Source organism: Indicator indicator, chromosome 4, assembly GCF_027791375.1.
Source record: "Indicator indicator isolate 239-I01 chromosome 4, UM_Iind_1.1, whole genome shotgun sequence".
Lineage (NCBI taxonomy): Eukaryota > Metazoa > Chordata > Aves > Piciformes > Indicatoridae > Indicator > Indicator indicator.
In genome coordinates, this window is record NC_072013.1 from 33,705,376 (window position 1) to 33,719,980 (window position 14,605).

Here is a 14,605-nt window from a genome sequence, read left to right on the forward strand (position 1 = left end):
ACTTGGGATGTTGCAACAGATGTTAACTGCTCAGGTCCAAAGGAAAAGTCCTGTACAGCATGTGTTGAAATAGCTGTGGAGACCTTCATGTGCTTGTTGGCCAAGACAGAATCAGCTGGAGGGGATCTCTGCGTGACGCTGCTGCCACACCAGTAGTGATGAACGGAAGAACTATGGGGTAAATTTACCATACACTCTCAAGCAACCAAGATCTGTCATGGGAAACTTGATACCTAGGTAGGAGAGTTACTGTCAGTCTGTAAGAGCATAAGAGAAAAGGACCAAGGTCCAAGTGCACACTTCCAGATAGAAAAAAGTCCTACAAAGCAAGTGTAGGACTCTTTCCTCCTGTAGCTAAGGAGGAATCCCCTGCACCAGTACAGGTGATGGGCTGACCTACTGGAAAGCAGCTGGATGGAGAAGGACTTGGGAGAGCTGGTGGACATTTTCACCAAAACCCAGCAATGTGCCTGAGTCACAAGGAAGGCCACTGGTCTCCTGGAGTGCGTTAAGACGAATGGGGCCAGCACGTGGTGGGAGGCTCTCCTGCCATTTTGCATGGCTCTAGTGAAGCCACATCTAGAGTACGGGGTCTAGTTCTGGGCTCTGAAGTTCAAGAGAGACAAGGAACTAACTACTGAAGAGAGTCTAGTGGAGGCTCTAAAGATGCTGAGTGGCCTGGAGCATCTCTGTGAGAAGGAAAAGCTGGGAGACCTGGGGCTGTTTAGCCTGGAGAAAAGCAGCCCCAAAAGTGATCTTAGCAATACCTAAAGAGTGGGGTTCAAGAGGATGGGGCCAGACTTTTCTCAGTGGTGCCCAGTGACACGACAAGGGGCAACAGGCACAAGCTGGAACTCAGGAGGTTCCATATGAAGATGAGGGGAAACTTCTTTGCTGTGAGGGTGTTGCAGCCCTGAAGCAGGCTGCTGAGAGAGGTTGTGGAGTGTCCTACTCTAGAGAGATTCCAAAGCTACCTGGGCAGTATGATCCTGGCAAGCTGCTGTGAGTGACTCTGCTTTAGCAGGGGGGTTGGACTAGATGATCTCCAGAGGTCTCTTCCAGCCCCCACTATTCTATTTCACTATTCTGTGAAAGTGGCAAAGGCAAGGCAGAGTTATGACAGATACTGTACAACCAAGCAACCCACTGCAGATGTACAAGAGGCTGCTGACAGCCCCAATTCAGGGATGGTGATCAATGAGTGAAAAGACATGAAGAACAGGAGGAAAGCATCCCATGCCATCATATAGATTAAAGACATCAGTGCGTGAGAACAAGACTCAGGAGTACAAGCAGGACTGATTCATAGATTGAAGTATTTGATGGATATTTTATGGTAAAAATGAATCGGAAAAGACTCCAGACAACCTGCTGACCTCTGACAGGGCCTGCAGACAGAAGAGGGGGCAGAAGTACTGTGAGCAGCGTTGTCTGTAACGGAACATAATAAAATTTGATGGGGTAACTCGTGTCTGCTGCATTGTGTTTGCCGTCCGTGTTCCTGTGCTTTTCTGAAGAACAACCGTGCTGTAACTGGTGGGTACAGGACGGTTCCCTGCATTAGCAAGGTGGAACCATTCCATCTTCGAGAGAAAGGCGAGGCCCCGTCATGGCCTGTCCTGAGCCCGGAGATGCGTCTGACTCCCGCAGGCACACAGCACACCCCGCAGCGTGGGGGATCAGCCGGGCCGCGCTCCCAACCTGCAGCTCCTCGGCCTCACGCTTCCCCACACAGCGCCCAGGCAATCCACGGGCGGCGCCGGCCCGGAGCCTCCGCCCGCCTCGGGGCAGGGCCAGGGCGGTGAGGCAGTGAGGGAGGGGGGCGGTGCCGAGAGTTTTGGCGCCAACGTGCCGTCATGGAGCCGGAGCGGCTACGGCGCCGGGTGGGCTCCGCATTCCGCCTGCGCGGGCTCCTGCTGCGGCCGTGAGTAGAGCCGGGAGAGGGGCGGGAGGCGGCGGATCCTCCGGGACAAGCGGCCCAGCTCGGGCCCTGCGCTGGTACCCACTCCGCCTGGCGCAGGGTTGGACTTGCATACCTTCCCCAAGGGCACCTCCTGCTCTCGGGGCTTATTCCTCGTTGTGGGATTTGGTTATGTCATGTCTGCATCCCCGCATCGCTTCCTCGGGGAGGTGGTGATGTCTTTTTCTCCTCTTCCTTGCCTCTCCCACTGAGACCTTTGGAATCTTTCCTCCCACGCTTTGCTTGTCCTACTCCTGTGGGCCCCTATCTATTCATCTTCGCGTATGATGATGCTGAGTGGCCTGGAGCCTCTCTGTGAGGAGAAAAGGCTGAGGGTCCAGGGGCTGTTTCGCCTGGAGAAGAGCCGCCCCAGAGGGGATCTGACCAATGCTCAGTAAGAGCTGAAGTGCAAGAGGGTGCAAGAGGGGGAGCCCGACTCTTTTCAGTGGTGCCCAGTGACTGGACAAGTGGTAGTGGTCACAAACTGGAACCGAGAAGGTTCCATCTCAACAGGAGGAGAAGCCTCTTTGGTATGAGGGTAGCAGAGCCCTGGAGCAGGCTGCTGTGATTCTTGGCAACCTGCTGTGGGTGCCCCTGCTTTAGCAGAGGGGTTGGACTGGATGATCTCCAGAGGTTCCTTCCAACACCTACCACTGTGATTCTGTGACCTGACCCACTGCAGCATCTGCCATGGATTTAAGTAGCATGAAAGGCCTACCCTTGCCTCTCCCTTGATACCCTCTCTCATGATGTTGCTGGATGTTTTGTTGGATTTTTCTTTGGTCTGCTTCTGTCCCTGACAACTCTGGGATCTCTTTCCAAGTTGCAAATGCCAGTTCTATATTCAACAACTCTTAGTAGAGGCAGAAATAGTATTTCCAAAGGTACATAATAACGTGTATTAGAGATTGCAAGGTCAAAGAAAAGTGATTTCTGCTTGCAGTGGAAGGTGTCAAGATTTGTCAGAGTGCCTGGGGCTCCCATTGCTCATATTTTTCAAGTTCATGTGTTAATATTAGTTCCATTTTGTTTGGGATGTGATTATTTTGAACAGTGTCCTGGCAATTTCATTAGTGAGGAGTCCCAAGTTCAGAGCTCCTGACTCCCACAGTTAAATAAACTGAGACATTTTGAAGGTCAGGCTGTTAACTAAAATGTCAGTCTTGATTGGCCAGTGGATGCCATTAATAAGAAAATTGTTATCTTATAGTGGGAGACTGGAGTCTAAGGATGAGGGAAGAAGCAGGTTTAAAATTCTTGTGTTATTTAAAATAAATCCAATCTCAGAGATACTGATAAAGTGGAGTGGGTGCTGCTGTTAAGGTGGTCATGGCCTTGAGCTTGTGATGTGTAAGGCAAGCACAAGGAGCTGTGTTTGCTCAGTGTGCCTACTGGGGATTGGTCAGAAGGAGCCAGTGCACAGAAAATGGATGAGAGACGGTAAGCACGATTGCAAGAGGAGAAATCCTACTTGTCCAGTTGTAGTCTGCTCTGTTCAAGAGTATCATTAAAAATGGAGACAATCTTCTGGAGGACCATGAAAATGATCCCGGTTCTGGGGTCATCCACACAAGAAAGACATTAACCTGTTGGGGTGGGTCCAAAGTAGGCCACAAAAATGATCTGAGGTCTGGAATACCTCTGCCATGAGGACAGTTTGAGAGAGCTGGGGTTGTTAAGCCTGGAGAAGAGAAAGCTCCAGGGAGACATTCTGGTGCCCTTTCTGTGCTTAAAGGGGCTGATCAGAAAGCTGGGGACAGGCTTTTGTTTATGCTGAGGGTGGTAAAACACTGGCCCAGGTTGCCCAGAGAGATGGTAGATGCCCCATCCCTGGACCCGTTCCAGATCAGGTTGGATGAGCCTGCTCTAGTTGCAGATGTCCCTGCTGACTGCAGGGAGTTGGACTAAATGAATTTCAAAAGGTCTCTTCCAACACAAACCATTCTGTGATTCCGTGATTAGAGGCTTGGTAGACTTGACGTGGAAAAAAATGCAAATGATTTGGGCTTATTGAGCCTTAAGGAAGGGAAGATTCAAGAGGATCTAATCTCAGTCTTCCTAAAGGGTGGTTATAAAGAAAAGAAATGCACTTTCTTTTGAAGGATGCACAGTTACAGTGTAAGAGGCAATGGGCACAAGCTTAAAATAAAATCTTGACTGTAAGAACAATTAAACTTTGGAATAGATTGACTATTGAAGCAGTGGAATCTTCCTTACAAGAAATACTCAAGACTTGGCTTATTGGATTCCTGGTTGGCTTAGTCATGTGACTGTAAGAAGATGAGGTTCTCTGTGTCTGCTTTTTATCCTCAGTACTTTCAATCCTGATGGTTTATTTTTCTTCGGCTAGTGTGGTACTAATTAATTCTGCTCTTTTCATCACAAACTGTTTAGGGATTATGTGCACATCTGCCCAAATTGCCATAGTTTATATAAACTCTATTAAATATTAATTGCTTTCTGAGTTGTCTTTCTTCATTGGAATTAGGGATGCTCTGAAGTATCTCACCGAAGCTCTCCAGTCCATCAGTGAAGCAGAACTTGACAATGCAATCGAAAATGTCATTGATGCCGTTGAAAAACAGCGTTGTGAGTAAACAATTCTATTTTCTCAAGCTTGCTGAGTTTATTTTGCACTTTATTTAGACAAAGACAAAGCTACTGGCAGCATATGTAGCAAGGTGTCATTCCAGTCTGCTGGGCTGATCAAGACAAATATGTTTGTTGACATTTTGTTTTGTTAAATGCTGAGGTTTGTGGTGTCAGCATAAAATAGTATAATTTTGCCATTTAAATTATGCTCATTTTGGCAGCCTAGTACCTCTTGACTTTTCTAAGAAGAATTAAATTTTTCAATGCCAGTTGCTAAAAGTGCCTGGCTGAGTTTGTATGGACATCTTTGGATCTGAAACTTGCATTTTAAGTATCAAAATAAACTGAAGAAATAATGAGAGATTAATTAACTTCTTATTCAGGTCCAGAAAAGGGTTGGAGATGTTGACAGCTATAGTCTGAGGAGCCTACCTGTGAGTTCAGGAAGGAAACAGTTGCATCTCTTTGTCAGAGATCACTGACCTCGCATCCAAGTGGAGCAGGAGATGCAGGTGCTTCAGTATAGTAACTTAAGAGAACATTGGATGGAGTTTAACCACTGGCAGGTGTTCTCTGAAGCAACAAGGCAGATGCTGATGTTCTGTTAATCCAACCTGATTTCACGACAGTAACATTGGGCAGAAGATGTTGGTAACAGTTTGGGCACTGTAGCTTTGGAGAAATTCTGCCTGCTTGGTGTGTGAGGATGCATCACTTTCCATATATTACTAATTCCAAAAGTGCAATTCAGAAAAATCCTGGAAAATGTGCACAGGTGATCAAGGTCAACAGCATGCTGGCCTGGATCAGGAATAGTGTGGCCAACAGGACCAGGGAAGTGATTGTCCCCTGTACTGGGCACTGGTGAGGCCACATCTCGAGTACTGGGTTCAGTTTTGGGCCCTTCACTCCAAGGAGGACATTGAGGGACTGGACCATGTCCATCGAAGGCAACAAAGCTGGTGAAGTGCCTTGAACACAAGTTGTGTGAGGAATGGCTGAGGAAACTGAGGTTGTTTAGTCTTCAGAAGAGGGTGCTGAGGGGAAACCTCATTGCTCTCTACCTCAAAGGAGATTGCAGCCAGGTGGGGGTCAGTCTCTTCTCACATGTAACAAGTGATGGGACAAGAGGAAACAGCCTCCAGTTGTGCCAGGGGAGGTTCAGATTGGACATGAGGAAAAATTTCTTTGTAGAAAGGCATTCCAATGCTCAGGCATTGGAACAGGCTGCCCAGGGTGGCAGTGGAGTTGTCATCTGTGGAGGCATTTAAAAAACATGTGGATGTGGTGTTGGCAGCCATGGTTTAGTGGTAGTGGTTTAGCAGTGGTGGGATTGTGAGCTCTGGGTGAGCAGTTGGACTTGATGCTCTCAGTGGCCTCTTCTAACCTCTATAGTTCTATGATTCTATGACAGCAATCTGTGGGTTAATGTTCTGGAACAAAATTAACCTCTGGTGCATGAAAGCTCAGATCTTACACATTTATATAGTTCATTTGTCAGCTTTGCATAAACTGGAATTGTCTCATTCTCCATGTTTAGTGACTTAATGATGGGCACAGGTTGTGTGGAGGTTATTTTTAGCTTGAGACGTATCCTTCTGGTTAGAATATTAAATTTTTCATCCTTTGCAATTTTCTTTTCAAGTGTCATCTAATATGATTGAACAATCCATGGTGGAAGCAGCTGTCCAGGAATGCAGCCAAGCATCAGATGAAACTATGTACGGTGATGTTATTTTCTTTAAGGTTCAGAAGTGTTCAAACCCTTCTTTCTTCTGGGGAAATAAATGTCAGGTGTTTTCTGCAGTGCTACACATGCCATAATTGCTTTGTGTTTTTGCCTTCCTGCTCTTTAAAGGTTAGCAATGTTCCTTCATAGAATAGTTGTTACTCATGGGTAAGCCTCCAGGTGATTCTTAAACGTGAAGCTGAGATTGGCTTGATGGTTACTGAAAGAGTCATGGTTGATGGCTTGATGTCTAAGTGGAGACAGGTGGCAAATGACGTTTCTTTCTGGGTAACATCTTTGTTGGTGATGTGGACAGTGGGATGAAGGCACTTTCAGCAAGTTTGCCAACAGCACCAAGGTGTGGTCTGTGTGCTGGAGGGAAGCACTACCATTCAGAGGGACCTTGAGAGGTGGGCTAGTGCTAACCTCAAGAAGTTCAGCAAAGCCAAATGCAAGGTCCTGCACCTAGGCTGGGGCAATTCCAAGCATAAATCCAGCCTGGACAGAGAATGGATAGAGAGCAGTGCTGAGGAGAAGGACTTGGAGATGCTGTTTATTGAGAAGCTCAACATGAGCCAGCAATGTGCACTTACAGCTTGGAAGGCAGCAGTGTCTTGATCTGATCCCCAGCAGTGTCTTGATCTGATCCCCAGCAGTGTGGGCAGCAGGTGGATAGAGAGAATTCTGCCCCTCTGCTCCACCCTGCTGAGACTGCACCTGCAGTGCTGGGGGCAGCTCTAGAATGCCCAACACAAGAAGGACTTGGAACTGTTAGAATGGGTTCAGAGGTGGGCCACAATGATGATCACAGGGCTGGAGCATCTCTGTTGTGAGGTGTGATGGTTTGAAACTGTCTTTTTAATTTTTCCTTGCAAAGTTCAAAACAGAGAAAGTGAAAGAGTATAAATAAGTCACTATTGGGTGTAAGAAAGCAAAATACTGATTGTTCTAAACACTTCCATTGGATAGATAGAAATGTTTAAGAACTACTACCCAAAACAAAGTGGGCACTCTGCACATTCTGCATTCTGCAGTGGGGGCAGTTGCTGGGCTGTCTGGCTGCTGTTTCTTCTTCTCTTCTGGCTGAAGATAACACACTGACCTTGGCAGCTAAGTTAACAACTTTCTGCTCTAACTAACTCTGCTTCTCTGTCCAGGGGGGTCTGAGGGGGAAGCTCCTGGGAGAGAGAGAGGCCCCTTTGGGAGGGTCCCCTTGGGGGGAAGCAAAGGGAGATCGGTTGTGCTTTTCTGTTGATTGTATATATTTGTAAATGTTGTGAATTTTGTATATTTGTACATATTCATTGCATTTCACTGTAGATTTTAGACTCTGCTTGTAAATACAGCCTTCATTTGCTTCCAGACTGGGCTAGCCTGGTTATTGTCGGTGGGGGGGGAGGAATTTCAGTTCACACTGACACATGAGGCTAGACTGAGAGGATTGGGATTGTTCAGCCTGGAGAAGAGAAGGCTTCAGGGAGACCTTAGAGCAGCCTTCCAGTATCTGAAGGGGGCTATGGGAGAGCTGGAGAGGGACTTTTTAAAAAGGCATGGAGTGACAGGACAAGGGGTGATGGCTTCAAACTGGAAGAAGCTTGATTCAGATTAGATGTTAGGAGGAAATTCTTCCCCAGGAGGATGATGAGGCACTGGAACAGATTGCTCAGAGAATTCGTGGAGACTCTAACCCTGGAAGTGTTCAAAGCCAGGCTGGATGCAAAGCCATGTTGAGTAACCTGGTCTAGAAGAAGATGTCCCTGTCCGTGCAAGTAGCATGGAAATAGATGATCTTTAAGGTCCTTCCAACCCAAACCAGTCTGTGATTCTGAAATTAAAATGCTTTGGTTCTCTGTGGTACAGGTTGAACATCAAACAATAAAACAAACCAAAAGTCACAGTGCAGAGAGAACTTGCTCCCTCTGTCCATGTCTTTATTTCCTTTTCTCTAGATCAAAATTATCTAGGGTTATTTTTGTGCCTTTCACCACATATTTCTTTTCTGAAAGCACTTGGAAATTCTTTCCTCCACTGTGTTTGATTCTGCTGGTTTTTTATATCAGGGCTGCTTGCTGAAAACCATAATTGATTTCCCCTCTCTGCTAACAAAGCAGAGAACAATTACGTGAGTTCCTGAGAACTTGGTGATGATGATGAATGCATTTCCTTTGGTGTTTACATTGTGTTTTGACATCATAATGCAAAGCATGAAAATAAATGGTTTGCTTGGCATGACAGACAGTGTGATCCCACAGCTTCTCAACATGAAGCAAATTTAGTTTATGCTTTTCTCCTTGTTGTTGGAAGCCTTGTGATGCAGATGGCAGAGTGTGACTATTTTGGTGTAGCTTTATATATTTCACGATTTTTTTCGCTCCAGAAGTGCAGAGAAATCTAGGTGCAGAGATTCTCAGTTCTGAAGGAAGAAGCTCTGCAGATCCCAGAGCCAACTTGTTCAGCCCTCTAGAATTATATTGTAGAAAGCTCGAAGTCAAAGTTTTGTATGAAATGCACTCTAAAGCCTACATCAGTGTCTGATGGTTGTCCTATGTTTGTAAGCACAACAACAGATTCAACAAGGCCAGATGCGACTCAACTCCTGCACACGGGTCAGAAGAACCCCATGAATGCTCAGGACTTGGGGTGGAGTGGCTGGAAGCTGTCTGGTAGAAAAAGGCAACACCTGGGGTGTGTTGGTTGACAGCTGGGTGAAGATGAGCCAGTGTGTGCCCAGGTGGCCAAGAAGGCCACCAGCATCCTGGCTTGGATCAAAACCAGAGTGACTAGCAGGACTAGAGAAGTGATTGTCCCCCTGTACTTCATACTGGTGAGCCCACACCTCAAATACTGGGTTCATTTTTGGGACCCTCACTCCGAGAAGGACATTGAGGTGCTAGAGCAGGACTGGAGAAAGGCAACAAAGCTGGTGAAGGGTCTAGAGAACAGGTTTTGTGAAGAGCAGCTGAGGGAACTGGGATTGTTGAGCCTGGAGAAGAGGATGCTGAGGGGAAACCTTCTGGCTCTACAACTTCCTGAAAGGAGGCTGGAGCCAAAGAAGAGTTTGTCTCTTCTCCCAATACAAGTGATAGGATGAAAGGGAATAGCCTCAAGTTGCATCAAGGGAGGTTTAGGTTGGATATTAGAAGAAACTTCTTCACTGAAATGTGTCTCAACCACTGGAACAGGCTCCGAGAGAGGGATCTCATCAATATGTATAAACGTCTGAGGGGTGGGTGTCAGAAGGAGGGGGCCAGGCTCTTTTGGGTGGTTCACAGTGATAAGACAAGGAACAATGGGTTCAAACTTGAACATAGAAGATTTCACCTCAACATGAGGAGAAACTTCTTTCCAGTGAGGGTGACAGAGCACTGGAACAGGCTGTCCAGGGGGGTTGTGGAGTCTCCTTCTCTGGAGACTTTCCAAACCTACATGGATGCATTCCTGTGTGGACTACCCTAAGTGATCCTGCTCTGGCAGGGGGGTTGGACCTGATGATCTCTTGAGGTCCCTTCCAGCCTCTGATACACTGTGATACTGTGATAGTTGAATCCCCATCTGTGGAGGTGTTTAAAAGCTGCAGAGATGTGCTGAGAGACAGGGTTTAGTGTTGGGTTAATGACTGAACACAATGATCTTAGAGGTCTTTTCCGACCAAAACAATGGGATGATTCTAAGCCTTAGTGAAGATTCATGGGAGAATTTTATCTACTCTGATGAATTTGATCCACCTACAGTAAGAGGGAAATGAGAGGCATCAGAGGAGTGAGCTGAACCAGTAAAGAGAATGGGATGTACCACCTTGATTAGTAGTCTGAAGATTTGTGCATGGCTGTTCTTTAAGATATTAATCCTGGCAAGGCTGTTCTGTGGTCAAAAAAGACAGCAGAGGATGGTTAGGGAAGGAGATGTTCCCCTCCCTCATTTCTAAATGAACTTCTGAATAGTTTCCTCTTGTGAATTAGAAGAGGTGGAGTGAGAAATGATGATAATGCAGGTGATGGTGAAGAAAATAAATATAAATGTATTCAGCATGTTTTGTTACTGTTTCATCCACTTCATCTAATGTTGTAAATTTTTTTTTATTTCAGAGAAAATGTTTTCAACATTATTGGAGCCTTTGACATCCCACGTTTTATTTACAACTCAGAAAGGAAGAAATTCCTACCGTATGTGTGATGTATTTTAAGTCTCAACCACTTCTTACTTTAAGGAAAAAATCCTCTTTTCTTAAGGGTTAAAAGTCTGTTTCCTAATTTTTTCCTCTTCTCTCATCTCAAGCCTGAGTGAGAAAGTGAGATAATTTTATTTCTTAGTCTCTAAGGATCTACTCAGACTCTGATAAATGCTGGCTCATAAATAAATGTGCCATTGGGATTCTCCTAGTCCTGTTGGATGAAACTGAAATGGAAACTTGTATCCCCTGTGGCCATGTTTTCTCTGCTGCCTGTGATGTTACAGTTCTGAAACTCTAATATTTATCAGATAGTAATATGTCCAACCATGTTTATGCCATCTAATGAATAAAAGAGACAGTAAATCTAAGGACATTCCATTACTAAATGTAGATTTGAATTTTATTTTTTCACATTTGGCTGTTCAGTTTTTTTAAAATCAATTTAGTCTGTCTGTTGCCTGTGTTGATTTTTTTAGACTGTAGCTTGCAACTCTCTGAAGCCCTGGGGAATCTCTAAGGAGAGCTACAAAAGCTGTAAAAGGAAAACTAGGAACAACTGATGATTCTGGAGGTTGGAAACAGGAACAAGGAATTGGAGGAATTGGTTGTAAATATTTTCCTAGCTAAAGATTTTGACACTGAGCAGTCCAGAGCTGAGCTAAAAAGAAACCTTGCTTTCAAACAGCTTCAAGTGGGGTTATCTGAGTAATGGACAGTGCTGTTCGTTGTGAGGGGTTGCAGCAGCCTTCATGTAATATACAACTCATTTTCCAGCCTTGGTCCCTGATATACCATGAGGCCAGGCTGTTGGGGCTGTTCAACTTGGAGAAGAGAGGCTTCAGGGTGACCTTCTGGTGGCCTTTCAGTACCTAAATGGGACTCTATAAGAAAGTTGGGGAGGGACTCTTATCAGGCAGTGTAGTGATAAGACAAGGGTTGATGGTTTTAAACTCAGAGGGGAGGTTCATACTAGAGAGAAGGAAGAAATTTTTTACACTGAGACTGGTGAGACCCTGCCCCAGATTCCCCTGAGAGGTAGTAGATGCCCTGTTTCTGGAACCATTCCAGGTCAAGTTGTTAAGGGCTCTGAGCAACCTGTTCCAGTTGCAGATGTCCCTGCTGACTGCAATGGAGTTTGGACTAGATGACCTTGAAAGGCCCCTTCCAACCCAAACCACTCTGTGATTCTGTCAAAAGCAAAAGCAATCTGTGAGTTTGCAGTAGGAATTTAGTTCCAATGCCACTTTGTAGCTTTCCAGGCCATCAGAAGCTGAGAAACCCATGACGATAATCTGCTAGCCAAGAGGAAGCAAATACTCTTGTTCATGGCCACTTGAAAGACATAACTGGTTTTCAGAAACCTGCTTCCTGCAGAGTTCCATTCAGGTGGGAAGATAAATCTCGAGGACTTTGAGTTAGAGGGAAATTGGATGGATGTAGCCTTCAAAATGCAGAAACATGGCATCCCTTGCAGAAATCTTCCTTGCTGAGTAAATAAATTACACAGTAGTGTTATAGCTTTTGCAACCTTCTATAACTTTTAGATCAAGAAGTAGGTTTCTTTTTTTTTTCAGTGGGGAATGTACCTTTTTAAATCTTGATTGTGTTAAACTTCTTGCAGCCTCTCAATGACCAACTTGCCTGTACCAAATTTGTTTGGAAGTGCCAGAGATAAAGCAGAGCTGTTTCGTGAACGCTACTCCATCTTACAACAGGTAATGAAGGGTTCTGCTTTGTTCAACAAAATATATAAACAAAATGATGGCATTTATGATGTGTTGAGGTGCTTTTGTGAGCTACACTTTAAATAAAATCTGAATAAGGGTAGGATCTATGCTAAGGTTTATCAGTCTTCTCATCTGTCACCATGCAGCATGGTGAATTCATGTGTTTCTTCATTTCAGCATCATGTCCCAAGGGGGGGATTATGTATTTTTACCTGTCTCTTGCTCTCTTTTCCTCCTGTAGTCTGGCTGTGTGTTGCATTTAATTATCATTGTTGTCTTAATACAGACTCAAAGCCCTGAGAAACTCTTTTTCAGCCTCTGTTTTAAGCATGGTGTGCTGGTTTGAGGCCAGCCAGAACGTCTCTTGCCCCGAAAATGACAAAAGAATGACACATGCAAACGGATTGGAGAGTGATGGAAAGTTTAAATGGAAAAGTGATTGGTGAAACTACACAAAAACTATAAAGCATAGTGGCAAAGAATATCCCAAAGCATACAGAGTCCCTTACATAATTCCCAGAGGCTTCCAATCCTTCCCTCCTCCCACCTGAGGGTCTATGCAAACCCCCAGGGCTCTTTCTTCCCCCTCCCACTGCTAGGCAAGTCTCAGGCTGGCCAGGTCTGAGACTGCCCCCCTCTCCATTCTCCTCCTGGCATTAGGCCTAGTCAGGCCTAAGGGGCCTGAGATACTCCCCCACCGTTACCCGATAAGAGAGCATCTCCCACGGGGGCAGAGAGGGGAGAAAGAGGAAGAGGATGACTCTGCAGATGGCTTTATAGGGCGCAGGATTTATGGGTAGAAATACGCCGTTTCCTGTGTCTACCCCTGTGGGTGGGCACCTGGGACACCAGAGGTGTATCTCATGTAGCAGTGGCAGGGGGCACCCAGCCTAAACTGCCACACATGGAAGTTCAGTTCTGGTTTAGTTCATTTATTTGTTTTCAAGTTTTCAAAATGCCCAATGATAGCCAGCTACCCCTTGTCACATCTTAGTAGCATCTGCATCTTGTTTTGTGCTGTGAGCAGCTTCAGAACAGGATTTCCCAACATGACTTGCTCAGCACCACTGGGACAGTAGCTGTGGGTACTCACAGCTGCTGTCGGAGGTGGCTCTGAACCAGGCTGTGCACACAGCCAGAGTCACAGAATCAGAGGGGCAGGTGTTGGAAGGGACCTCTGGAGATCATCCAGTCAAATCTCATTACTAAATCAGGGTCACCACAGCAGCTTGCCCAAGGATCACAATGTCCGGGTGGGTTTGGAATTGCTCCAGAAAAGTAAACTCCACAACCTGTGGGCAGCCTGCTCCAGGGCTCCAGCAACCTCACACCAAACATGGTTCTCCTCATCTGCAGATGGAACCTCCTGGGTTCCAGTAAGTGCCTGTTACCCCTTGTCCTGTCACTGGGCACCACTGAAAAGAGTCTGGCCCCATCCTCTTGCCTCCATCCTTTAGCTCTTGCTGAGCATTGATCAGGTCCCCTCCCAGTCTGCTCTTCTCCAGGCTAAACAGCCCTGAGTCTCTCAGGCTTTCCCCCTCACAGAGGTGCTCCAGTCCCTTCAGAATCTGTGAGTCAGCCCCTTAGCACTTGCTATCAGGTGTCCCACAGAACAAGGTCACAGCCTTGTTCTTTCCTTACTTCTACTCCCCCCACAGCTTTTTTGTCTGTGCCACCTTGCTGATCCTTTGAACCATGTGGTAGTTGCAGCCACAGGAAAAGACACCCTGAAGCAGCAACAACAGCAGCAGGGAATTTGCTGCTACTAGGAGAACGTGTGCTACAGTTTGTGATCTTCTGCCCTGGAAGACCAGTTAACTGTTAACTGAGTAAGATTTAGATCATACAGTGATAAGATTAGTGAAATCTCATGGAATTAGCACACATGCACAAAACTTCAGACTGGAGAAGAAAAGGCTCTGAGAAGACCTTACGGCATGCTGCTAGTGCTTAAAGGGCATCTGCAGGATAGCTAGGGAAGGACTTTACTGGGGGTGTGGTGATAGAATGTTGGATAATGATTTCAAATTGAAGGAGGGTGGATTGTGATTAAAGATAAGGAGGAAATTCTTAATGGTGAGGGTGGGGAGGCACTGGCTCAGGATGCCCAGAGAGGTTGTGGATGCCCCCTCCCTGGAAGTGTTCAAGGTCATGTTTGAGGGTCTTGAGCAACCTGATCTCATTGAAGACATCCCTGCTGACTGCAGGGAAGGTGGAACTAGATGATATTTAAGGTCCCTTCCAATCCAAGCTGTTCTGTGATTCTATGAAAACAGTTGACTTATATGAAGAACAGCTGGAGGTGTCCACGGGGCCTATATTCTGAAACCTTCTTTTCCTAGTCTGTGTTGTGGTGTTGCACATCATTGCCTGATGATTTCACATAGACTCTCTGTGGTAGAAGTTTTTTGTTTGGTTGTCATCTG

General features: G+C 46.0%; 1 protein-coding gene across 3 annotated transcripts in view; it reads left to right on the plus strand.

Moving 5' to 3' along the window:
- The first annotated feature begins 1,856 nt into the window (after window positions 1-1,856).
- POLE2 (DNA polymerase epsilon 2, accessory subunit) overlaps window positions 1,857-14,605 on the plus strand; it is a 32,740-nt gene continuing 19,991 nt past the window's right edge. For 2 of the 3 annotated variants that reach the window (XM_054400362.1, XM_054400363.1), the window contains exons 1-5: window positions 1,857-1,924; window positions 4,449-4,549; window positions 6,198-6,273; window positions 10,367-10,444; window positions 12,074-12,167. In XM_054400362.1, coding sequence (XP_054256337.1) covers window positions 1,857-1,924; window positions 4,449-4,549; window positions 6,198-6,273; window positions 10,367-10,444; window positions 12,074-12,167 — 417 coding nt within the window. The remainder of the gene's footprint in view (window positions 1,925-4,448; window positions 4,550-6,197; window positions 6,274-10,366; window positions 10,445-12,073; window positions 12,168-14,605) is intronic. The other variant, XM_054400364.1, reaches the window with a different exon arrangement.